The 26476-nt window shown below is 42.8% G+C and overlaps 2 protein-coding genes across 8 annotated transcripts in view; both read left to right on the forward strand.

Moving 5' to 3' along the window:
- ARHGEF9 (Cdc42 guanine nucleotide exchange factor 9) overlaps positions 1–26476 on the forward strand; it is a 242546-nt gene that overhangs the window by 52678 nt on the left and 163392 nt on the right. The window contains exon 1 of one of the 7 annotated variants that reach the window (XM_078064909.1): positions 3658–3798. The exons of 2 other annotated variants lie outside the window; for them this stretch is intronic. In XM_078064909.1, coding sequence (XP_077921035.1) covers positions 3790–3798 — 9 coding nt within the window. In that variant the 5' untranslated portion in view covers positions 3658–3789. Of the gene's footprint in view, positions 1–3657; positions 3803–26476 lie in introns of those variants that run through there. 4 more of the 7 variants (XM_078064913.1, XM_078064908.1, XM_078064912.1 and 1 more) reach the window with 4 other exon arrangements.
- LOC144380555 (uncharacterized) lies at positions 2957–3615 on the forward strand. The gene has a single exon (XM_078064914.1). The coding sequence runs from the start codon at positions 3436–3438 to the stop codon at positions 3613–3615; it is 180 nt and encodes a 59-aa protein (XP_077921040.1). The 5' UTR covers positions 2957–3435.

The following is a 26476-nucleotide window of genomic DNA, read 5'->3' on the forward strand; positions in this document are numbered from 1 at the left end:
GGTGCCTGGGTGGCTCAGTTGGTTAAGGATCTGACCAGATCAGGTCATGATCTCAGGGTCCTGGGATTGTTAAAACACAGATTACTGACCTTCCCCCAACTTGTGCTGTCTCTCTCTCTTTTTCTCTCTCAAATAAATAAAATCTTAAAAAAAAAAAAAAAAATTTTACATCACAATCTAGTACATTTACATTTATATATAAGTGAAACAAAAGTTTCATTAAACCATAATTATATGGACATTTCATATAAATGGAATCATACAAAAGCCTTTTTTTGTCTGTTTTTTTCACTTAGCATAATATTTTCCAAGTTCATCTATATTGTTGCAGTAATAGTACTCTATTCCTTTTTATGGCTGAATAATATTCCATTGTATGGCTATACCACATTTTGTTTATCCATTCATCAGCTGATGGACATTTGAGTTTTCTCCATCTTTTGGCTATTGTGAGTAATGTTATTATGAACGTTCATATACAAGATTTTGTGTGGGCATTTTTTTCCCATTTCTCTTAGGTATATGCATAGAAGTGGAATTGTTGGGTCAAATAGTAACCCTATGTTTAATTTTTTGAGGAACTACCAGACTGTTTTCCAAAGTAGCTTCAACCATTTTGACCAGCACTGTTATGAAGGTTCAGATTTCTCCACATCTAGCTTTTCTATTATAACCATTCTTGGGGTATCTTATTATAAGTAATGTTTGTAGTAAATATCTTGCATTTGCATTTCCTGCATTTGATTTGCATTCTCCTGATGGCTAATATGTTGAACATCTTTCCATGTGCTTATTGACTATTTCTTTGGAAAAAATGTTTTTCAGAACCTTTGCCAGTTTTTTAATTGAGTTATTCTTTTTATAATTGACTTGTAAGAGCTCTTTATATATTCTAGGTACAAGTTTCTTATCAGATATATAACTTCCAAATGTTTTTTTCCATTCTGTGAGCTGTCTTTTCATACTCTTGATAGTATCCTTTGAAGCACAAAAGTTTTTAATCTTGATGAAGTCCAATTTATCTATTTTGTTGTTGTTGCTTGTGTTTTTCATGTCATATCTAAGAAACCATTGCCAAATTCAACGTCACAAAAATTATCCCTATTGCCCCCATTTTGTTAAACTTTGCCATAATATCATTATAACATCTAAGCAAGTAATAGCGATTCTTATTATCATCAAGTGCCCAGCCTGTTCAAATTTCCTGTTGTTTCATAAATATCACAAATGTGTGTGTGCAGAAGCACACGCACATGCGTGCACACACACACACACACACACACACGTTCCACCTAAGTCAAACCTTTTCCTTCCTATTTATTTGTTAAAAAGCCGGGTTGTTGGTCCTGTAGTTGTTTTGTTTTTGTTTTTGTTTTTTAGTCTTTAATTCCATATTGCAGTTTAATATGTTTTTCTGTCCTCTGTGTATTCTATACATTGATAATTGATCTAGAAGCTTGATCTGATTCAGGGTTTTATGTTGTTTGTTTTGGCATGAGTCATTCATAGGTGGTATTATAAGCCCAAACCTTTGAAGTGGGGACTTCTTTGGGTTTTATTCTATCTTGTAGGGCTAGGGGCCATTTTGTTTATGACCTGCATTCATTCAGAATTTCCAGTCATTTAGTTAAGATGACTGTTCTAGCCTCAACGATTTCTAGAGAATAAATAGCAATTTCTCATTCCTCTTAGAGTCTATAAGTATTCTAGGAGTTCCAGAACTTAATTTGTTCTACTCCTGGCTAATCTAGTTTCCGCCCCCTCTACCAATATCTATCTGTTCACTTTTAGAGTCCTAGGATGTAAGAGGAAGAAGGGCCCTTAGAGATCTGTATAAGGGAGTGCTGGGTTTTTGAAGGCCCAGGAGCCTGCTGAAATTGCATATATTTTTTCTGAGGTGAAGGTTCAGAGTTTTCACTGAATTTTCAGGTAGGTCTAAGTCCTCATGTGACAGAAGGGAGATGGAGGCCAGGAGAGGGGAAAGGAGTTGCCCAAAAGTCATAAAGCAAGCTTAAAGTAGGGCTGGGAGTAAATCTGAAACCTTCCCGTCCAGGGCTTTTTCCCTAGTTCCAGACACAGAATCAGGAACACAGAGCAGGACAGTGATTACAAGCATATTGCAAGTTTTGTAGAGGCTTTTTCAACTGCAAAGTTGGCTTCTCTTCATAGTACCCAACTTGCTGGAAGAGTGCAGTCATAGTCTAAAGAAACCGCAAACAGGAAAGAAAATGAACCTGCAAGTGCAGGGATATCAGAGAAGGCCAAACAGAATTGGATTTTGGATAATTTGTAGTGTGTCCTTGTGGTTCTGTCGACAGCACTGTTTTTTTTTAATGCGTATAGCTAATTATGAGTTGCCTGTAAATACTTAGGCAGTGGCCAAAGAAACCTTTGCTTTCTCCTTGGCCCAGACTCCAAAATAAGTGGATGCCAAGGCATGCCACCTCCCCACCTACCTATCCCTTTTTTCCCTTCCTTTTCCCTCTTCTTCAACCTTTTTTTCCCTTATTTTCCTTCACCCTTCTCTTTCTTCACCTTATCCCCGATCGCTTCTCCCTCCTTCCCATCTTTCCTTCTCTCTCCCCCCTTCCATTAGTCTTCCCTTTATTCCTCCTTCCCTCCCTCCCAGCCACGCCCTCTCCTTTCCTCCCACTTCTGTGTGCACCCCCCCTTCCTCTCCCTACATTCCCCTCAACCCACCCCCAACAAACTCCCCACCCCCACGCCAGAGCCGGCAGCCATTGGCTCGCGCTAGGGGCGGGGGGGAAGGGAAGGCTTGGGCCCTCCGATTGGTTGCAGGGGCTAGCACGCCAGCTGAAGTCCCGCCCCACCCAGCGAGTAAACGCGCGGCTGCAGCATTTGCTATTGGCCGAGGGTACTGTCAGCAGCTCCCGCAGCTCCTCACGCAGGCGCCCACAGCCGCTAGGTGAATAAAAACACCGCCTACGGGCTGGGGGGTGGGGAGAGGAGAGGGAGAGAGCCAGCAAGGCAGGATTTAAATGAGAGGCTGGAAGCCTGGAGCACCGCGGAGAGAGCAAGCAAGCAGGCTAGAAAAACGAGGAAACTAGGAAAGCGAGCGACCTAGAGGGAGTAGGGGAGACCGCGACTGACCTGTAGCCAGGCAGGTGGACAGACGCACGCCCGGACAGACAACCGAGCAGGCGCAGGAGAACCTCGCACTGGTTCCTCCCGCCTTTCTCTTTGAAAGCCAGGATTTTGCCTTTTGCTTGGCGCCCGAGAGAGAATGCTGGATTCTGCCGATTTCAGCGCGAGCTAAGATTTCTCAGCTAGGGAAGAAAGATCAGCTTAATCCTGAGAAGGGGGAAATCAATCTCCCCTGTCCCCATCCCCTCCCCCCATACCAAACTCGGGCGCCAAACCCAGCCCTTCCCCAACCATCCGACTTCCTCCTCTCCTTTCTAGCATGGTGGCTGTATGGACAGTCTGACAGAACAGAGACTGACATCTCCCAATCTGCCGGCCCCCCACTTGGAACACTACAGTGTTCTGCATTGCACCATGACCCTGGATGTGCAAACTGTAGTTGTTTTTGCTGTGATTGTAGTCCTCCTGCTTGTCAATGTCATACTCATGTTTTTCCTGGGAACGCGCTGAATGGAGTCCAGCTTCCTGAGCTGTTGCGAACTCTCGCTTTGATTTCATCCCGAGAACCACCGAGAATAAAAAAGAGACAGACAGAGACAGGGAAAGAAAGGGAGAGAAAGAGCAAGCAAAATTTCTTACTCAGGGGGGAAAACGTTTTGAGCTTCAACATGGCCTCGCTGTGATATGTATGACGTTGGTATATTATCTCTCCCTAAATCTTTTGTCATGTCTTGTCTTTTAAATATGCCTGTGAATGTAGTTGCTTATTGCTTGAGTAAAATTGTTGATAAAGAAATGCATTCTATTTAAGTGTGCATGTGTGTGTGCATTCTCCATTTATGTGACGTTCACGGAGCAAGATCTGCGCCCTTAAACAGTGGCTTTGCTGTTTGTGGTGTTTTGTCAATTCATTTTCTTGAAAACTACCTTTAAATTCCATCAGGGAATTTTAGTCAAAAATTCTATCTTGCCATCACGAGTGAATTTGGGTTTGTTTTTGGACAAGGATGGTTGTGGGAAGAGCGTGATGGATTTTTGACATTTTGGGAAAGACAGTCCTGCCCTGGATGTGAAGAGGGAAAAACATTGAAACAAGGAATGAATTTAGGGGAAATGATTCTTTAGTTTCTAATGAGAAGAATTTGAGAAGTGATGTGGTGGGGTGTATTGAGCTGGCAGTTGGTGACTATATCCTGACTCAATTTGCTGTCCAGGGTTTAGTTCATAGTTTCCAATTTGGAAAGAAGCCACCTTTAAAACATTTCTTAAAGCATTAAATGTCAGTTTCTTTGGAATTATGGACTGAAACATAAAAGCCTTCTTTGATGTTTATGAATTGGCAAGAGGAGACATTGACAAGAGCTGTTTGGGTTCCTTTTCCCAAAGAAGATTGTACCCCTGGATTTGAGTTTGTCGATTTTCTCTATGTGTCCTCTGAAAGACAACAAAAGCCAGCTCTTTACCCACCCTGGGAATAATAGTATTCGTATATGCTTCTTTGGATAATTTTATTTGCATTGATGTTCTTGAGCTACATTTTTAAATAGAACTTGCTAGTGCTAATGATAAAGTGGTGGGTTTTGTTTGCTTTCTTGTTCTTTAAAGATCAGAGGTCTCTAATTGAAAGATTTCCATAACAAAATGAAAGTATGTATCATGCTAAATTAAGAGTTCTGAGCACCCCCTCCCCCCCAAAAAAGTCTGGGTGGAATGGGCTGAGAGCTGGGGGGAACATGAGCTAGAAGCAACATTCAGTTTTGACATATATTTGCATTTCTGTATCAGATGGTAGTGGTGGTGGTTGCTGTCATTATTGCTATTATTTTTATATTTTTCTTTCTGCTGAGAAGGCTTTTGGAAAAGCCAAGAAAAAATGGTCTCTGATGCCAATGTGCATGATACTTATTTTCCCCCTACCTCCACCCACTGATTGGCAGGTATTCCATTCTGTGTTTACCTGACTTGAAATAGTGCTGTTTCTGGCCCATGTAGCAATGAATCAGGGTCATACAGTCTACACGCATGTTCCCCCTACACCCATGGGGGTGGCTGCTCACGTGTGATGTACAAATCTGCTGGCTTGTGCTGTCAAGTTCCATTTCCTATTGTTCAATCTCTTTGGAAATGATTATGAAGGGAAAGGGGCTGTGAAGGGGGTTCTTGAAATTGTCCTGATCGCAGAACCCAGAGAGTATTATTTAATGGCGTCAGAAGAGGTTTTAAGGCTCAGGGTGTGTGCTCTTGGCTCCGTGTGGGTAAAAGGCTTTTTATTATTATTATTCTGTTGGTACCATGGTATAAGCATGATCTGGGAAGTTTGCTTATTCTTGAGAATCTGGGAAGATTCTTATTTACTCTTTGGTTCCTTTGTTGGGAGGGGGGCTGAATTGAACTGAACTTGTTTCTTTGCAAAGAGAATCTTGTGATCCCCCAACCCCACCACATACCCTTAGATCCAGTGGTATTATCTAAAGTAAGCTTATGTTTTGGCTGGGCACTTTGTTTTGAGACACGTTGGACAGGAAAATCTCTAGGCTGGGCAGCTACAGACTTGGGTTCTCTCTGTTGAGAGATTATTTGACCTTGGACATTTTTTTTTTCTTAATGTGTTTGGGGTTCCCTATAACATTAGCATTTGGGGATGGTTGGACTAGGTGACCTCCAAGTTATTGCATTTGGTGATTTTGGGTGCCCGTAGACACTTGAAATCAGAGGGGGATGAACTAGAAAGACAAGTGAAAAGGAAAATGAAATATTTATCAATGGGTGATGGGGTGGGGGAGGAAATACCTGGTTGCTGGTATCTGGAGAAACTTAAGTTTTACCTAAGAGATTTTTTTACCTAGCTGTGTGGGAAGAAAACTGGACTATAACAGTGGAATGCTTTTTGCTTTTTTTCCCCTTTAAGGTGAGAAGGGTTCTCTAAGGTTAGTCTTTGAGCCAGGTTTGTGGCAAAGTAGTGTCTTGAAATGCCACAACCTTTACCTCTGGGTGCCTGACAGACCCTTGGCAGAGAACCTTTGGGAATGTATGTGTGTAGGGTGTGTGGCAGTATGTTTGTGGGTGTGTATGTACACCCTTCTGTGTGTGTGGAGGGGAGAGGGTGCACACTCTTGAATGTGGGTGGGGGTTGGTTGTGCTAGGAATGAGGAAAAATAGCAGGGCATGCATTGAGTGTTCCATAGTTCTGAATGGCCTCCTTGTGCTAGGGCCTGTAAGGATTTGACTGGTGCCAGAATGAATGGGTATTTCCCCTACCACTCCTACGCCCCCCCCCACCCCACAACCCCTTAGGCTAAAGGGGTTGCTTGACTGAGCCTTTCCATCAGTAATTTAGCTGGCAAAATGGGTAAGCATTTTTCAAATTAACTTATCTCTAGGCAAATAAGGGGATGTTGCTAGCCAGATGGCAGGCCACCCAAGAGCAGCTAAAAGGGAGTTTGGGAAGTAGAGAACCAAAGTTGGCAGTATGACTTTTTACTTGTGTGAATCCTAAAGGTTTGGCATTTCTCCTTCAGACTTGTGAGGATATGCAAAAAGAGAAGAGTGGGAGAAAATGAAAAATGCAGCCCAGAGGAGTGGAACCCTCTGTATTTGACTTTTTATTCTTCCCTCTCCTGCCTCTTATCTTCATCTTCTCCCTTCTCCATTTACTCCCCCCTCTGATACAGCCTCCTACCCTGCCCCCATTCCTGCTCTAAGTGGGTGGGTGGTGGAAGAAGGAGGAGTAGGAAGAGAAGAGGGCTTTTCATTTATGATTGTCCCAACTTTTCCCAACTAAGTTTCTAGTTTCCTTTCCTCTTCTCTGACCTCTTTGGGTAGAGGATAAGCTTTTGCTCTTAGAAAGGACAAAAATTCCAGCTCAGAAATTTTCCCTCCCAGCTCCCCACCAGGGGATTGATGAGCAGCCCTTTACCAGTATCCTAGCAACCTCCTGCTTCACTCAGCTCCTGCTGAGCTCTGGAGCCCACCCTTTAAAGGTCCAGGCGCGAAGGCCTCTAGAGAAAGGGAGCTGGAGTCCAGCAGGGCTTGGAGAGATGCTTTTGGAGAAGTGGACAAAGAAAAAGCAAGATCCTCATTGCCTGCAAATGCCGGAAAACACATCCACAGAAGGCGTATGGAGCCTAGCTTCATTCCAGCCATGGGGACTATTTATTGGAAGGCTCCTGAGTTCAAATTCTTTTCTCCTTTCTTCCAAATGCCTTCTTAAGATTAACTGAGTCATTTCACAGTCCAGCTTTAGTGCAAGGAAGTCTGTAGACCCTGAAAAATATTTTTTCACCCTGACTTGGCTGAGGCAGAGAGGAGGTGAAGGGATAGTATGGTGGGAACAAACTGAGCAGTGCTTTTCCCCTATTGAGACAGCCCCTATCTGTCAGAACCTGTAGCAGCTACTTGTGTAGAGTGTCCCAGTTTTGTTTGTGGCTTAGGGAACTCTGCTCATGCTGGCTGCAGTGTGGAATTTAGGGGCTTTTGTTTCTATGTCATTGGTCTCTGAGTAGTTTCCAAATGGGAAGGCTGGGCAAATTAGGAAGGCCATTTTGATTGTGGGCCTGGTGAACAGGTCTGGGCCTTGGCTGATTCTCATTTACAGGTGTGGGTGATTAAGTTTTTAGGGAGCTGAGAGATCCCAGTGAGCCTGTGGGCAAGGGAATCTTCTGCCCTGTGGTGAGGCTCAGATTGAGAGTGCCTGGCTATGACCAGAAGGCACAGTCTCACAGTTGCAGGGATGGGACAAAGCATGTCCTCCTAGTCTTTGTCTGTTATCTTGGCCTCTGCTCCCTTTGGCCTGTGGAGTGTTTGCTCTGGATGAGGACATAATTGAGAATTGAACCTATTCTCCCAAAATAACTGCCTCCTCAGAAGATCTCACACAAAGCTTCTGGATCCAGCCCCAGTAGCTTTGCCCCAAGAAGTGGGATGGAGGCGAAGAATTTTATACTTTCTGGCTCTTATTTCTAGTTCTGCAATTTGTTCTAGGCCAACTGAGGCTCTGGCTTTCTAAGAATCCTTAGTCTAAGAAACAAAGCTTAGCTCTTCTGATATCTGCCCAGAGTGTCTCCTGTCATTAGGTGAGTCTAGCTCTCAAGAGCATTTAGTTAAGCATGCTTTACACTGGCACCAAAGCATAAAGTGGAAAAGCTATGAAGGGGTAAGTGCCTAGAGGACAGAGAAGACTTGGGATGCAATCCAGTAATGACAGTACTAGTAATCCCTTGTCAGTGCATGGGTCTGTGGAATTTACAAAGCAATTTCACATCTTTTCTAATTTGGTGCATCACATCAACCTTGTGAAGTGGGTAAGGATGTTTGTTATTCCGTTTTACAGATGAGGTAAGTAAAGGTCAGAGATATTGGTTGGATGGACATAGGTCTGCCTTTCAAATGGAGAGTGGGGAGAGTCAGAGTTGATCATTCCCAGGTAGTGTGAAGCTGAACGAGGTCAGGTAGAGAGGGAGGTGTGTGAGTCATTCCTGAAGTCATACTATCTTCCTCAGCTTACTCACATTTTTAGTGCTTTTTCATACTTTTTATTTTTATAGCAATTTTGTACAGAATTCCTTATTCAATAAAATGTCTTTTTATCTTGAATATACATCAAAGAGTTTCCTTTAGTCTTATGAAAACTCAGTATTTGGGATCTTTAAGGAGAAAAGCAGTGTGAATTGTTGAAGCTTAAGATACAGAATGTTTTGAAGGAACTGCAGTTTTCATACAATTGTCTTTCCTTTCGAAGTACTTTTATTTTTCTGTATTTCTTTAAAAATGTGCTGCCCAGAACTGATATGCTACTCCAGGTGCTACTTGATCAAAATTAAGTACAAAGTGACTGATCTGTCTGTGAAATATCTAAAATGTTGCCTTCTATTGGTTCTCAACCCTCCCTGAACATTCAGATCAGTTGGGGAGTTTTTAAATATCCGAACCAGGTCCCCACTCTGAGAAATTCTGATTTAATTGGTGTGAGGTAGGTCCCGGGCAGCTTTTTTTCCTAAATTAAAAATTTAAGGCTCCCCAAAGTAATTCAAACATGTGCAGTCAGCATTAAGGGCCATTGTACTACCTTTTTGGACTGTAGGCTCAAACGCTTTGCTGTTTAGTCCAGTCTTCCACTCTGTTGTGGAATTGGTTCTTTGAGGCTTTTTTGAACCAAATTCATTAAATTTTATTTTGTTTGGTTAGTCCATTCTAGCTTTTTATGGGCTTTAAATTTTTTTTCTTTATGCTGTGCAACAAATTAGCAGTCCCTTCTAGCATTGCATTAGTTAAACTTTATTTCCTTGGGTTGGTCTATTCATGCTTTGGGGGTGGGCTAATTTCTTTTTCTTTATGCCATGAAACAAATTAGCAGTTTCTTCTAGCATTCATTATTTGGAAACTGAATAAGTGCCATCCAAATTGGTGATTCAAAGAAATGTTCAATATGATGGGGTTAATTTCACCAGAGCCCTTTCTTGGAGTTACAGTCCGTGAATTTTTGTATATATCTGGTCAGCCAGTGCAAAATCCACTGGACTTTGCCGTCACTTATTCTACCAACGTGTTAATGAGGATAATGTGGTATGATAGATTTGTTGTATGCTTTGTAGACATCAAGAGGTATGCTAGGTTCATGGTAATCATCTATCAAGCCAATGACCTCATCAGAAAAAGGAGTATGAATCACTTGGCATCTTAATCCTGGTAAATCTTATTGCAGGCTCCAGAGTTCCCTATTTTCTTTTAATACCCATAAACTCTATGTTTCTTTTTTTCTTTTTAACTATGTTTCTTAACTGGGTCCAGGATTTGCTGAGGGCCAGTGCCACAACTGTAAATTCTGTGTACCATCACTTTCTTTTCCCCTTTTTAGAAAAACAAGACATCATAGATGCAGCTTTTAAACAGAATATATTTGATTTTCAAAAAGTTCAGAGAAATCTTTGTGCATGTTTCACTTGGTTGGCTGAATTCTTTTTTTTTTTCTTTTTTCTTTTCTTTCTTTATATATATACTTAAATATATAAAGAAACTTCTTTCTTTATATATATATATATTTATATATATATATATATACACATTATTTAATTTCTATTAGCCAAATATAGTACATCATTAGTTTCAAATGTAGAGTTCAGTAATTCATCAGTTGCATATAACACCCAGTGCTTGTCACATCACATGCCATCCTTAATGCCCATCACCCAATTACTCCATCCCCCCACCCACCTCCCCTCCAGAAACCCTCAGTTTGTTTCCTATAGTTAAGAGTCTCTCATGGTTGGTCTCCCTCTCTGATGACTTCTCAGCCTGAATTGTTTCTATTAACCCGTGGTTCTCAGCCCTGGCTGCACATTGGAATCACCTGGGAAGTTTACAAAACTAACAATTCCCATAATCTCTGGGGGAGATCTAGTGAGGCCCTGGCATCAATATTTTTTAAAAGCTCCATGAGGTGACAGGAATGTTCAGCCAGGAATGAGAACGACTGCTACGTTAAAAGGAAATGTCAGATCAGCCCGAATCTAGCTTATCATACACCTGAATAGGCGGCCTTCACAGATGGTGAGATTTTATTCTAGGATTGTGGGGGCCTTGAATTTGAGGGGCTCATGCCCACTCTAAAAAGGACTCAACCCTAGAGAGTGAGTGGTCTGGGGACTTATTTGTATTTAAAATTATCAGCTGTGAGATGGTTTGAACCCTTCAGGAAAAAGAGTCAGTCCCTGTGCATTTGCTGTAATAGTGGGGAAGATTCTGTTCATTTGCTGGGTGACCTTGGGTAAATTACTTCTCCCCTCTGACATTTGGATTCTTCATCTGCAAATAAGATTAGGAGGATTAGATAGCTTCAAAGATTTCTTCTGGCTCTAATGATGTGTGCTTACTTTGTGATTAATAAAAATGATCAAAATGATTAAGAATATTATTATTCAAAACCAGCAGGTAATCCACAGATCCCTTATAGCAGGTTTGAAATGCATAAGGTGATTTTGGGGGTAATAGACTTGCCTTCCTAATTATATTTGGCTTAGGTTTCTTCTAAAACACTCAACTATAGGTTGTATTCATTGAGCACACAGTGGCTGCCAGCAGGGAAGGGAGCCCTACAGAGAGCTGAGTGGCAGTGGGATGCCAGTTTGAGATTTAGCAGTCATTAAAAAGACATGTTGCGTGGATGATTGAGATCTGCCTCTTATAGATAAAGTATCAGTCTCATAGGTCTGGGAAAGGAGGAAAGGGGCTGGCTGTTTTGACAGCCCTGGACCCCTTCCTGTGGTATTTTAAGTAGCCATTTATTTACTTAATACTAATACTGTTAATAAGAATTTTAACAAATAAAGTTCCCTAGTTATTTCACTGGCTACTTCCAAAACCTGGAAGTAGTTGAGGAAACTGAGGCTTAAAGAGATTAAGTGACTTACTCAAGGTCACACAGTTCAGGAAGTGGTAGTTCTTGACCTAGAACTACCTCTTGATACCACATCCTGCAGTTCTTCCAGTGTAGCCTACATAGTGGACCCTAGTCAGAATGTGGTCATGACTCAGAATTGAAGAGGTTCCACTAACATAGAGCAGAACTCAGGAGGGAGCTTAAAAGAAAGGGGAAAAGGGCCAACCTGGAGGAAAAGGAAACATTAAGGGAGGGATGTGTTTAAGGTAAGTTCTTTCTTGCCCTTATCATTCTTCTGTGCTAGTTTCCCCCTGACAAAAATTGGCCATTTTGTCTTTGAGCATCAAGGTTAAGAGTTGGTAGCAGAGGAGAGAGAAAGTTATGAATCCATAGCAGAGACACAGTGTATGGAAGGCAGACCTTCAGTAGGAAATAAAAACACTGGAAATGGTCTTGGGGTCCCTGGAAGCAAGCCATGGCTCTGTTCCTACCTTGTTGCCAGAACTTGATCAAGGCCCTTCCCCACCTGGCCTCAGTTTCCAAGTCATTAAAATGAGGAGTGGACTGAATAGAAGATCCATGTTCTCAAATGAAATTTGAACCAGAAACTTCTATATAGAACAGGAAAAAGCAGAACTAGTATGGTTGAAATGGGCCTAGGATGAGGGGGAGGACAGAGTCTAGAATTTCAGGTAATCATCTTGCCAGTGTAGACCTTAGTCATTAGGGGAATTGGGATTAGGAGAGTGGGGATAGCTCTGCCCAGTGCAGACAGACTGCTTGGAAGATAGGACAGCCTTGGGTGGGAGAGGGGGTTCGGGCAGAGATAAGGATACCTTGGAGATCTGCAGCATGCCTCTCCCTTTTCTATTTCCTATTTTACAAGTGAGAAAATTAAGGGAAAGGGGACTTGTCCAAGGTTTCAGTGATGGGCCTGGGATCCTGACTCCTCAAATCAGGCCTTTATCCTCTGTAACCTGCTACCTCTGCTGTAGGATGCTGGCTCAGTGCTCCTTTGGCTGGATCAGAGACCTGAATGCACTCTCAAGTCTGGCTGGAGAAAGCAAGCTGACAGAGAAACTGGGAGAACAGTAGTATTATATAACCTCCTGGAGGGGAGCACACTTGTCAGCAGCCCTTGGGGTACCAGGCAGTGAGATGAGGGACAAGGAATCCTAGAATCTCCTGCAGACTACATTAGTTCTCCTGAGGGAGGGAGCCCTGGATGCAGCCCTGTGTTGTGCAACCATCTACCCGCAGGGCCCAGAAGAGGCCAGCACTGCATATCCATAGCCAGCTCTGGGAATAGTTCTGGCAGCTCTGATCTCTCTGCCTGCCTGCCTTCATTAGAGGAGGGGGAGCCATGCACCTCCATGCCCAGCTGGCTGCAGGAAGGATGTGCTAAGAGCCCACCCTCCACCCCCTCAGAATGTGGTGTCTAAAGACAGCAGCTACTTTTAGCTGTACCTCCCACAGCCTCTCCTCCGCCCACTCTCTTCTTTCCTCCTCCCTCTGTGAACCCTGCTGGTTGGCAGGAGGGCTGGGCAGTAGTGGGTGCTTTGGTATTAGGAAAGAGGCGGGCAGGGGAGAGCCAGGCATCCCTAGGAGAGGCTGTGGTAGACCTCGTATAGGTCTCAGAAGGGAGGGCTCAGAACAAAGGCAAATTATGAGACTGCTTTGTGCTTAGGGCCCAAAGGGAGTGGAGGGACTTACTAATTTCCTTTGCACTTGCAACCAGTGAGGTGCTTGTCTTTAAGAATCTAGGTTGAGGGGCACCTGGGTGGCTCAGATGGTTAAGCGTCTGCCTTCGGCTCAGGTCATGATCCCAGGGTCCTGGGATCGAGTCCCGCATCGGGCTCCCTGCTTCTCTGCCTCTCTCTCTCTCTCTCTGACTCTCATGAATAAATAAATAAAACATTAAAAAAAAGAATCTAGGTTGAATTGCACAGGAGGGCTCAGGAAGATTTATGGGACACTGCACATAGACACCTTCTGTACTTGGATTTAGAGAAAGGCAACTGGGGCTAGTGATGCTCACTTGATTCTTGACTCTCCCTCTTGAACATTGTCTTACACTGATCATTGGGTTTTACAAATTATCTTACTTGATCTTCTCTGTGGCCCTGTGAAATAGGAAGGGCAGGGATTATCATTTTACAGATGAGAAAAATGAAGCTCAAAGTGTTATTGTCATATAACTGATCTCGGCTCAAGCTCTGGAAGTTATAGTGCCATTTAAAGTCATTCCAGACAGCTATACCCTCTAGAAAAGGGGTATTGCAGCTGTTCTCAATCTAATTCCCTCATTGTGGAGGCTGGGAAACTAGGTCCAGAAGGAGAAAGGACTCGCCCAAGGAAACACAGTATGTTTGTAGTAGTACTGGAACTAGAACATTGCCTAGCAAAGATGTGAGTTCCTGGACCCGCGACTTACAAGCTGCTCTTGCCTTTCAAGGTTAGTGAGGGAAATCTGTGTGGTGTGATGGGAAGCAAAGGGTCACTGAACTAGTAATCTGTCATTTTTTAGCTCTGTGACCTTGGGCAAAGTACTTAGCCTCTCTGAGTTAGTTTTCTTTTCTGTTAATTGGGGCTGAAAATCCCTGAGAACTCTCTGGGGCAGAAATTTCTGTGTGACTGCTATAATGGAGGGAACTGACACTCAGTAGCCCTTTATAAAGGTTTTGTTAATGAAAGACATACACATGAATTAAGAGAGGCTGCAAATATGAACTCAGTCATTGGGTGACCTTGAACAAATACCGTTGTCTTTTTGCCTTATTTCTCCATCACAGCATGAAGGACTCTTTTTTTACTTCCCTCCCTTGAAAGTATAAAAGTCCTATGACCTGGCTCATGTCTTGGGTCTTTGGTGGAAAGCTGGATTTTTTTTTTTTTTATATATATAGGAAGCTTTCTTTTATTTACCCTCAGCTCCATCTCCCCCCACCAGGCCACACACATATTGCTATGAATAGCAGACTAGCGTTCTCTCTCCCTGTCTCCTGCAAAGCTAAAAGAGGAGCTTGGAAGAAAGCCAGAATTAACTGTGTTTTTATTTAGTGCCTTCTCAAGTCCATCAAGCCAGAACCATCTAGGCACTTGGCAATTAAAAATCAATTCTTGGCCCCCAGTTTCTTGGCTAGGATTTGTGATGAGCATTACTAGGTTTTCATGATATGATTAAGAGTTGTGTTAGAAATTGCAGGCTTCTGACAAATGACCTACTTAGAACAAATCAACACCCTTCACCTTTGTCTGCATTATTTTATTTGGAAAATTCTCATTGCTCCAGGGGGCAGGGCGAGAAGATAAGGACTATTGTACAGTCCTGCCACATTGGCCTTTTCTCCACAACCCTATGAGGTGAGCAAGGCCAGGATTATTTCCCATTTTATGACTAAGGAAATTGAAACTCAGAGAATTGCTCATATTGACTCAGATCAGTGCTGCCTCTTAAAAGCAGTGGTGTGCAAGGAAGAGCTTAGCATGTAGTTAGCTGTTATCAACCTACCCATACCAAGTGGCCTTGGGCAAGGAGATTGTTCTAAAGATGCCTTCTGTACTTTGCTTCTGTCTAGGTCTTGTTATAAAAGTTAGTGAGTAGCAGATAAAACCAGCAGATGCCACTAGATAATTCTGGCTAGGTTGGCATTGAACTAATTGGCAATTCAGATACATCTATTTGACCTATGGTATGTCCACTCAAATATATCATCCAGGGATGCATGAGAGGCCTTGCTAAATGCAGAAGGGTGGCCCTAGATTTTATGGCTCTTCATGTTCAGTTTGGAAGTTTTCTTTCTGTGAGGTATATTTGGGATACACATGTGGAGTACACTTTAACACTGACATGCTTGGAGCACATATATTCAGTTAACCATGGGGTACACTCACACTTGAGCATACTCTCTACAGGCAGGGTATACACACAAAGACACACATGATGCATGCTTATGCAAATTTATATGTGCAGACACACATGCATGCATATAAAGCACAACTGCACACCCAAATACACATAGGGCATGCTGAGATGTACATTCAGATATGCTCCTACCCCCAGGACACACACTCCTATCCCTGAAATACACTTTTAAGGATTTACTTGGACAAACCACCCTCCCCGCAGGAGACACATTTTAACACACCTATGGCACACACTCATGCCCCACACATCCCTGTGGGACATACTCTGATCCAGAACATATGCTACCCTTAGGACCAGCTTACTGTCCCAGTTTTCAAATGGACACAACAGGGCACTGGCCCCATCTGGTGGGCCTTTATCAGTTTGCTCCGGCTCTCCCTTCCTTTATTCCTGAAATCAGGCTTCAGAGGGCAGTGAGCTCAGGAATAAAATGGATACTTACGATGGCATGTGTTATAGCAGGCTCTTCAAGGCAAACAAAATTTACAACTGAGCCCTCAGATGTTGAGCTAATAAGCAGATGGAGAAGAATGAAGAAGATAAATTGGCATTGATCAGTGCAGAAAGCTTGAGCCTGCTCCTCCATCCCCAATCTACTTAACAAACCACTGTGGAATAATTTGATTGTGAATAATGTCCTAGAAAACCTAAAGTAGGGGTGCCTGGGTGGCTCAATTGTTAAGCGTCTGCCTTTGGCTCAGGTCGTGATCCCAGGGTCCTGGGATCGAGCCCCGCATCGGGCTCCCTGCTCCGCGGGAAGCCTGCTTTTCCCCCTGCTTGTGTTCCCTCTCTCACTGTGTCTCTCTCTGTCAAATAAATAAATAAAATCTTAAAAAAAAACCTAAAGTAACTGAATATTAAAGTATATTTTTTTCCCTTAGGAATGAGGTAACAACTTGGCTAGAGCAAGTATATCTAAGTTGCGGGTGGAAGGATGCATAAGGGGGGTGCAAAGCCCCAACTTCTCCTGGGTCAGTAGTGGGTAGAGAAAACCACATTCTTTTTTTTTTTTTTTTTACTTTTATTTGCATTTATTTTATGCAGAATTTACTATTTACTCCCAGATCATAAGTTTTTGTTTCTTCAGTTTCTTCTGGGATATCTTTTTCTTCTGTGCAACCTCCTCTTCTGGTTTAAGAACAATCTGCTCTTTTTCAGGAAGGATCATCTCAGTGTGGCAGGGAGAGCTCATGTATGGGTTAATCCAACCTTGAGCCCTGCAATTTCTATGCCGCATCTTGGGGGAGTTGTGGGGTTTGTTCACCTGGGTATGCTCAATGACCAGAGAATCTGCATCTAAACCCTTAAGCTTGGCATTACTCTCTGCATTTTTAAGCATGTTCAGTAAAGATTCAGTACTCTTTTTGGGCCACAGGCCCTCTGTCCAGCTCCACTGTTTGGCATGGGCACACCTCACCTACCAACTACACCACTGTAGCGATGGAATGGCACCCATTGCTGCTGCAAAATGATATCCTTCAGATCTTGGTGACTTTTCAGATGTGCATATCCTTGATTGCCTGGGCAGTTTCATGTATGTTCTTGAAGTGAACACAAAGATTTGAACCTCTTGCTTTGCTTGATTTTTTAGGGTTTTCTGGGTCAAATGAATAGTGAACCATTTTCAGAGATCACCTCAGGCCTCTTGAATAGCCACATTCTTAATGACCACAGCCCTGCCCCTAGGCATAACCACTTGAGCCATCTGGCCCCACTAATGAGGACCTGCTATTTTTAGAGTTTCTCAAGCTGGAAACCGGGTTGGGATATCCTGGGGAGGCCTTTCTCGCCTTTAGTAACCAAAGGCTGGAGCTGGAAGGAGAGAACCCTAGACTGGGTCTGGATTGAAGGGTATGAAGCAGTGAACAGGTGGCTAGAGTGTGCCAGGTTTCCCCTGGCAGACCTCAGAGCAGCAGCCTCAGAGCCTGAGCAGAATATTGTTGACTGTGACAGCCTTATGCTCATTTCTCAACTTTGGAGACTTGAGATCGAGAAACATGAATTCCAGTTACTACTCTGCAACTTAGGGTGTGCCTTAGTCAGGTTTCCCTCCTCTGTCTGGGTCTTATTTGGTCTGTAGGCAAAATAGCCAGTATATCCCTCAGATGCTGGCAAGACTCAGATAGACAAAGAGTTGAGAAAATGCTTTGCAGATGTTCTTACTCTTCACCCACAAAGCTGTACCCCCATCCCTAAGCTAGTCTCGCCCACCAACAACCAGGCCTGACCCTATCACAGTAGCCATAAAAAGAAAAGGGGGTCAAGGGAAGGAAACCTCATGGTGTCTGGTTGAGCAAAGTCATGCTGGGGTCACCCTCACCCTTGCAGATGTTTTTCAATGCTAGATCAATCCTTTCCCAGAAAACAGGTTTGCAATATTTAGGTGATCTTATAGTTTTGGCTCTTCAGAAACCCTAGGCAGTGAGGAAAAGCGGAGGATATCAGGATCAAGGACTTCTTCCTAAACTAGGAAAAGCAAGGTCAGACAATCTATACCTGCCACCTGCCAGAGGAAGCAACTTGGAATGGCAGTTCTGACCCCGAGAGAGTGCCTTATTCCATTTTGTGCTCAGGGTCATTCCACCTGCTTTGTTGAAGGGGGTGGGCCAGGAACTACACTATGTAGCTCAAGTTCAGATTTCTCTTCACCGCATACATCATGGGCAAAGTTCTAAGCCTCAGTTTTCTGGTCTGTAAAATGGGCTTAACTGTAAATCTCAGGATTGTTGGGTGCAAGAATTCATCATGGCAAAGGATGAGAAAAGTGCCTTGTAAAATGTTGAACATGTTTTGCTGCTGTTTGGATTGTTAATAATCTACCCAGGTCATTTTTACAGGTAGTTTATTTTTATTTTTATTATTTTTTAAAGATTTTATTTATTTATTTGACAGAGGGAGAGACAGTGAGAGAGGGAACACAAGCAGGGGGAGTGGGAGAGGGAGAAGCAGGCCTCCCGCCGAGCAGGGAGCCCATTGCAGGGCTCAATCCCAGGACCCTGGGATCATGACCTGAGCTGAAGGCAGACACTCAACGACTGAGCCACCCAGGTGCCCCATTTTTACAGGTAGTTTAGAGGTAATTCAGGAGCTTGTCTTTGCTTTATTTCTCACTCCTTACCCCTGTCCTTCTTTTAAGCCAGTACTGGCTCCATTTTACAGACGGGGATACTGAGGCCCAGAAAAGGGAGGGACCAGCCTGATGATGTAGGATTAGGCAGTGATGGATTCAGGATTTGAAACCATACTTTCAGATCTATTTAGTATTTTCTATAGCCCCAAACTACCAGCCAGAATTCCAGTGCTAAAGGAAGCTGCCGGTGGCAGCTTAAATTAATATATGTTAAAAACTTAGGTTTGTCTCTGATACATAGCAAGGAAGTTGGGTGGGGGGGGGTGCTATCTGGGGCCCAGCCTTCCCCAGCAGTACCCTGCTTGCCCACAAGAGGCACACTGAGTGACCTTTCATCCCTTCTACAGCCGCTCATGGCCTACTCTTCTGCGTGTTGGAAGCAGTGAAGCATTGGAGAAGATGCTAAGCTGTTGTGAGAGGGAATTGTGCTGCCCACTTAAGCTACTTCAGAAGGGTCCCTGAAGGCACTTGATCCACCTTGGCTACCTGCACCTCCTCACAGCTTCCAGGGTACAGAAGCTTTGTGTGGCTGACCCACATAAGGGTTTAGGTCAAAAGGTATCTGAGAAAATGTTTGAGGGCCTTGATCTGTGGAGTATTTTGCCAACTCTTGAGGGATAAAATAGTGGAAATCCGAGAACCAAAGCTGGGAAAGTCCCTTGAGACTGTCTTGGCTGATTCTCACCTGGCCTTGATGTGGACATTAAATCTCAGCTGGGCTGACTTTTTGTCACTTAGTGTGCTTTGTACACCTATACTTGTACACCACAGACTCTTGAGCTGGGCCAGATTTCCTGGAGCCTTTCTAGCTTGTTTATTTTTGCCTTTCTGAGCCCAGGACAGATACATTGAGACTGATTGGTGAGAGGAAGGAGATGAAATAATCTGTGGAGCTCATGCCTTGGGTGCTAGACATTGGGGAAGATGGCCTTTTGTGTCTTTCTTCATCTGTCCTGCCGCTAATACGTTATTTTCCTCTGGCCCCCTGATTGGCTGTAGGAACCTAATTGAAAGTGTTGTTTTTCACTTGTGCTGCTAAAACCTATAGGATGACTATGGTACTGTTCTTTCTGGGGGATTAGACAGTTTCTGGGGTGGGGAAACTAGAGGGAAAACAAGAGAGACACCTTCTGTTCTTCAAGTTTGAGAGCCCAAAGAGGTGGATAGGGAAGGGTGAGCTGCCAAAGTCCTGCCAAGAAGCAGCCACAAAGTTTCCCCAGCTCTCTTGACCCTAGACATCTCATTTTTATTATTTTATTCTTGAATAGGAAATACATTCACATGGTCAAAATCCAAAAGATATAAGTGGGTGCACAGTAAAAAGTCTCCCTCCTGCCCCTCCCCTCCAGTCACTTGACTTCCTCTGCAGAGGCCACCAGTGAGTCCTTCCACAGAAATAATCTATTGGATATATAAGCATATATGGATATATTCATTTTTCTCTTTTTTATGGTAATATATTCACTGTTCTATGCCTTGCTATACCTTGGATGTTCTTTGATCCTGTGGGGTATGAGGATGTGCTGTGGAGAGCAGAGGTTAAGAGCACTGGTTCAAGAGTAAAACTATGTGTTTTGGTTCTGGTTCTATGTGACCTTCAGCAATCACTTCATCTCTTCAAACCTTGGTTTCTTCATTTTTAAAATGGGGATCAAATAAGTTAGTATATGTAAAAACTTAGATTTACCTCTGACACATAGTAAGCACTCAGCCATTTTTTATTATTAGAAGAAAAACATTGTACTGTGAGTCAGGAGATCTAGGTTCTTTTCTGGCCTCTGCTCCAGGGATAGCTGAGTGACTTCCTTTGGCTTCCTTTGAGATGTTTTCTCATCTTAAAAATGTAAGGTCTCATTCCTACTCTGCTTATCTTCTAGAGTTGCTAGGAGGATCCAGTGAGCTCATGAATGTGAAATGATGTGAAAGCAACTTAGAAACTGTAATGTGCTAAGCACATGGAAATGGTGCTGCTTAACACTTTTCATAGAAGCTACTTTGGATAACTTGAACCCAATGGCCTGAACTGGGTGGAGAAGGCATTGCTCTTTCTTCTGGCAGTAGAACCCAAAGGCCATCCCTGAACTGGAGCTCTATTCTGGGTGGAGGTAGTTCATGGCAAAAATTCAACAGTCAAGTTTTGTCTTTTGACATTTTTTATCTCACTGCATACCTCTTCTGAATTCCTTGTTTCCATATTTTCTTTGCCTCCCCTCTGTTCCTTTTACCTCCCCTCTGTCTCTTGTCAAAACCTACTTTTATTTTATTTTCAAATTTTTCATTTAAATTCTAGTTAGTTAAGGGCGCCTGGGTGGCTCAGTTGGTTAAGTGGCTGCCTTCGGCTCAGGTCATGGTCCTGGAGTCCCCGGATCGAGTCCCGTGTCGGGCTCCCTGCTCGGCGGGGGGCCTGCTTCTCCCTCTGACCCTCCCCCCCTCTCATGTGCTCTCTCTCTCTCATTCTCTCTGTCTCAAATAAATAAATAAAATCTTTTAAAAAAAAATAAATTCTAGTTAGTTAAAATATAGTGTAATATTGGTTTCAGGAGTAGAATTTAGTGATTCATCACTTACATATAATACCCAGTGCTCATTATAACAAGCACCCTCCTTAATTACACATAACCCATTTAGCTCATCCCCCCACATCCCTCCATCAACCATCAGTTTGTTCTTTATCATTAAGAGTCTCCTATGGTTTGCTTCCCACCCCCTTTTTTTCCTCTTCCCATATGTTCATCTGTTTTGTTTCTTAAATTCTACAAATGAGTGAAATCATACGGTATTTGTCTTTCTCTGACTGACTTATTTCACTTAGCATAATACACTCTAGCTCCATCCATGTCGTTGCAAATGGCAAGACTTCATTTCTTTTGATGGCTGAGTAATATTCCACTCCGTGTGTGTGTGTGTGTGTATCACATCTTCTTTATCCATTCATCAGACGATGGACATTTGGGCTTTCTCCATAGTTTGGCTATTGTGGACTTTGCTGCTATAAACATCACATTGCATGTACCCCTTTGAATGTGTATGTTTGTATCCTTTGGGTAAATACCTACTAGTGCAATTGCTGGGTCATAGTGTAGTTCTACTTTTAATTTTTTGAGGAACCTTCATACTGTTCTCCAGAGTGTCTGCACCAGTTTGCAATCCCACCAACAGTGTAAGTGATTTCCCCTTTCTCTGCATCCTCCCCAATATCTGTTTTTTCCTGGGTGGTTAATTTTGCCATTCTTAGAGGTGTGAGGTGGTGTCTCATTGTAGTTTTGATTTGTATTTCACTGATTATGAGTGATGTTGAGCATCTTTTCATGTGTTTGTTAGCCCTCTGGATATCTTCTTTGAAAAAATGTCTATTCATGTCTTCTGCCCATTTCTTAACTGTATTATTTGTTTTTTGGGTGTTAAGTTTGTTAAGTTCTTTATATATTTTGGATACTAACCCTTTATCAGATATGTAATTTGCAAATATCTTCTCCCATTCCATAGGCTGCCTTTTAGTTTTGTTGATTGTTCCCTTCACTGTGCAGAAGCTTTTTATTTTGATGAATCCCAATAGTTCATTTTTGCTTTTGTTTCCCTTGCCTCCAGTGATGGGTCTAGTAACAAGTTGCTACAGGCGAGGTCAAAGAGGTTGCTCCCTGTGTTCTCCTATAGGATTTTGATGGTTTCCTGTCTCACATTTAGGTCTTTCATCCATTTTGAATTTATTTTTGTGTATGGTATAAGAAAGTAGTCCAGTTTCATTCTTCTGCATGTTGCTGTCCAGTTTTTACCAACACCATTTGTTGAAGAGACTCTTTTTTCCATTGGATACTCTTTCCTGCTGTGTTGAAGATTAGTTGACCATACACGTGTGGGTCCATTTCTGTGTTTTCTATTCTGTTTGATTGATCTGTGTCTGTTTTTGTGCCGTACGATACTGTCTTGATGATTATAGCTTTGTAATACAGCTTGAAGGCCAGAATCGTGTTGCCTCCAGCTTTGCTTTTCTTTTTCAGTATTGCTTTGGCTATTCGGGGTCTTTTGTGCTTCCATACAAATTTTAGGATTGTTTGTTCTAGCTCCATGAAAAATGCTGGTAGTATTTTGATAGGGATTGCATTAAATGTGTATATTGCTTTGGGTAGTATAGACATTTTAACAGTGTTTTTCTTCCAGTCCATGAGCATGGAATGTCTTTCCATTTCTTTGTGTCCTCTTCAATTTCTTTCATCAGTGTTTTATAGTTTTCAGAGTACAGGTTTTTTATCTCTTTGGTTAGGTTTATTCTTAGGTATCTTATTGTTTTTGGTGCAGTTGCAAATGGGATTGATAGCTTGATTTCTCTTTCCACTGCTTCATTATTGGTGTATAGAAATGCAACAGATTTCTGTATGTTGATTTTATACCCAGCATCTTTGCTGAATTCATGTATTAGTTCTAGCAATTTTTTGGTGGAGTCTTTTGGGTTTTCTACATAGAGAGTGTCATGTCTGCGAAAAGTTTGGCTTCTTCCTTGCCAGTTTGGATGCCTGTTATTTCTTTTTGTTGTCCTAACTTCCAGTACCATGTTAAGTAGTAATGTTGAGAGTGGACATCCTTGTTTTGCTCCTGATAGTAGAGGAAAAGCTCTCAGTTTTTCTCTGCTGGGGATGATATGAGCTGTGGGTTTTTCATATATGGCCTTTATGATTTTGAGGTATGTTCTGTCTATACCTACTTTGTTGAGGGTTTTTATCAAGAATGGTTCTGTATTTTGTCAAATGCTTTTCCTGCATCTATTGAAAGGATCATATGGTTCTTATCTTTTCTTGTAGTAATATGAAACCTGCTTTTAGAAGCAAGGCAGCAGCATCTTTTAAAGGTGACCCCAGCTTTCCACTTGAGATAACCTAGTCCAACTAGCTCAGAGAGGATCTAGATTTGCCCAAGTTCATACCACAGATCAGTAACCAAGCCAGGCCTGGAGTCCATTCTTCTCATACCATTGTTTTTTCACTAGCATTTGTATTTTAGTGTGAATTTAAAATTGAGATTCCTTAGCAAAGACATTTGGTGGTGAGAGAGATTCTGGAAGTGTCTGTACTTAGCCTTCATAGTGAGGTGTTCTTATCCCTTAATTTCCAGGGTCAGACTTTTTTGGGACCCTGAGGGGTAGGAGAGGCAGTAATGGTTGTAGTGGAAGGGATGAGATCTGTAGAGCAGAGGGAGGAAAGAGCACCAGAAAATGTCTAAAACAATGATCTGCACAGTGAAGCTAAGGGGAAAACATTAGAAGTTCTCTATCTATTAAATTGCTAATCTCATCATTACTTAATCTCTATTTTTGTACAAATTTTTATAAAACACATAGTACATTAGTAGTATTTATTTATTTATTTATCTATTTATTTATTTAAAGATTTTATTTATTTATTTTGACAGAGAGAGACACAGCGAGAGAGGGAACACAAGCAGGGGGAGTGGGAGAGGGAGAAGCAGGCTCCCCGCTGAGCAGGGAGCCTGATGTGGGGCTCGATCCCAGGACCCTGGGATCATGACCTGAGCCGAAGGCAGAAGCTTAATGACTGAGCCACCCAGGCGCTCCACATTAGTAGTATTTAGATACTGGGGTAGGTATTCATTTTTTTAACCAATTGATAATTTTTAACCCGAGACAATTGATAACCATCTTTCTAAAATACTGTGGCTTGGTTTCTAATCTTGGCTCTGCTGTTGACTAGATTTACTCGTTGGGTATCTTCTCCTCACTGGAACCTCAGTTTTCTTATCTGTAAAAAGTTGGACTGAACTAGGTGTGCTTGTTCTTGAGAATCTCCAATCCTGAGCTTTTCTGAGTATAAGAACACTACATCAAAAACTAATGATGTATTATATGTTGGCTAACTGAACATAAAAAATAAAAATAAATAAAATCTTAATAATAATAATAATAATAATAATGATAATAATAAAAATACTCCACTGTCAGGTTCTTGAACCTGAGACAGAGTCAAGAAGAATAGGTTCAAGTTCTAGCACTGTACTGGATGCTTTGTTACTCACTTGCCCTGGGCCTTCCCTTCTCTGCCCTCATCTCTTTCACCTAGCTTAAACAGGCAGAAGCTGTCTTACATAAGCTTGTATGACCTACTTGAAGTTCTGTTGTTACAAGCACAACTACTTTTCATTCAAAGACCCAATGCCATCCCTCCTAGGCCTTGAGGGTGGGTCTGATTGTGCTTCACTTGTGTCCTCTTTGACAGCTTAAGTTTAAATTTTTTTTTTAAAAGATTTTATTTATTTATTTGAGAGAGAGAGAATGAGAGAGAACACATGAGAGGGGGGAGGGTCAGAGGCAGAAGCAGACTCCCTGCCGAGCAGGGAGCCCAATGCGGGACTCGATCCAGGGACTCCAGGATCATGACCTGAGCCGAAGGCAGTCGCTTAACCAACTGAGCCACCCAGGCGCCCCGACAGCTTAAGTTTAGATGTTGCATCTCTCTGCCAGAAGGCAAGTCAACTCAGCCAGTTTGTTCCCTGGGGCCTGGTCCAGTGGCTGCTCACCAAACATCCCTGCCATCCACCCATCCACTATTTACCATGTCTGCTGGGAACCCAGGATTGTGCTAGACTTTGATAGAAACATGGCCCATCCCTGAACAGGAATCACTGCTGAACAGGGACCAAAGGCACTGCTTAGTGCCTTGGCCAATGTGTTTTCTCTCACTGTGAGCCAACAGGCAGAGGAAAATCAATAAGCCACTGGAAACCATCTTCTACATTCTGATGGGCTGTTTAAATGAAGATTTCCATTTTGGGTTGTAAGGACTCCCCAGGAGAATATTACATCTCTTTGGAAAGGATGAGTCTTTGCAAATCTGTGTCCTGGGTGGGCATACTCAATAGACTTCAAGGTGGTTTAAATTGATTGAAATATATTTATTTTTCCTTTCTGTTCTCCAGATATAGGAGCAGGTCAAAATGCTCCTATAAATGCTGTTCCTGTTCTCACCACCTTAGAGCAGATGGCCACATTTAAAGACCACATTAGAACCATTAGTTCTAACCTATCTCTTCCTCTGCTCCTCCCCCCCACCTACAGCCCTCCTTCCCCTACAATACTTCTAACACGACATCTGTCAAATGGATAAAAAAAAAAATGACTTTCCTTTCTTCTCTCTGCCTTGCCCACCCACCCTCTGGCTGTGGTGTTGATGAGTATAGAACTATGCATGTGGGAGGCATGGAGGACAGATTCCTCATGTAGTTCTAGCCCCCTCCCCCTCCCCTTCTGTAAACCTAGAGGAGCCCCACCCCCACCGCTTCTCAGGAAACTCCAAGGCTGGCCTTCAAGTCACAATCCAGGAAAAGTTAAGGATCCCAGAGCTGGTCCCAGTAGAACCACATAAAGCAATTCAAGAACCCAGCTGCAGAGTCCTAGATAGGTCTAGGTCATCTCAGGGATTGGGAGCTTTTTGAGCTCCCTGCCTCTTCCCTAGGCCCGGCCTGGCCATCTCTCAAGGTTTGAAGGCAACAAAGAGACCCCAATGGGTGGCTGGAACTTAGTACCCACAGCAAGTCCAAGAAGAAGATCACAATGCCCAGGGCAGGAACATTTTGGAGATGGAGCCCAAGCTGACTCAAGAGACAGGTGGGGTCAGGGTAACCTCCAGTTTGGGAGGTATGCTTCTGACTCAACTCATCGAGAGAGAATTGCTGACTCATTTTTTCTTTGTTTATTTGTTTTACTAATAATTTGTCTCTTAGAATATTAGAGTCTGACTTGAATAGGTTGAGCGCAGCTCTTGGAAATTGTTTCTAGACTATAGCATAGAAACATACTGCAAGGATTTTTCCATTAGGGCCATTGGGGGCCTCAGGGCTGAAGATCAGGGCAGGGGTGGGAGGGAGTAGGGGTTCAAGAGAGCAGGTGCAGATAGCCTCTCAAGGCAGACTGGAAAGATCCTCCTGGACAAGC

The sequence above is a fragment of the Halichoerus grypus genome, chromosome X, assembly GCF_964656455.1.
Source record: "Halichoerus grypus chromosome X, mHalGry1.hap1.1, whole genome shotgun sequence".
Classification (NCBI taxonomy): Eukaryota; Metazoa; Chordata; class Mammalia; order Carnivora; family Phocidae; genus Halichoerus; species Halichoerus grypus.

Excerpts from the sequence above, each read along its gene's own strand:
- LOC144380555 (XM_078064914.1), top strand. The coding sequence starts at position 3,436 with ATGGACAGTCTGACAGAACAGAGACTGACATCTCCCAATCTGCCGGCC.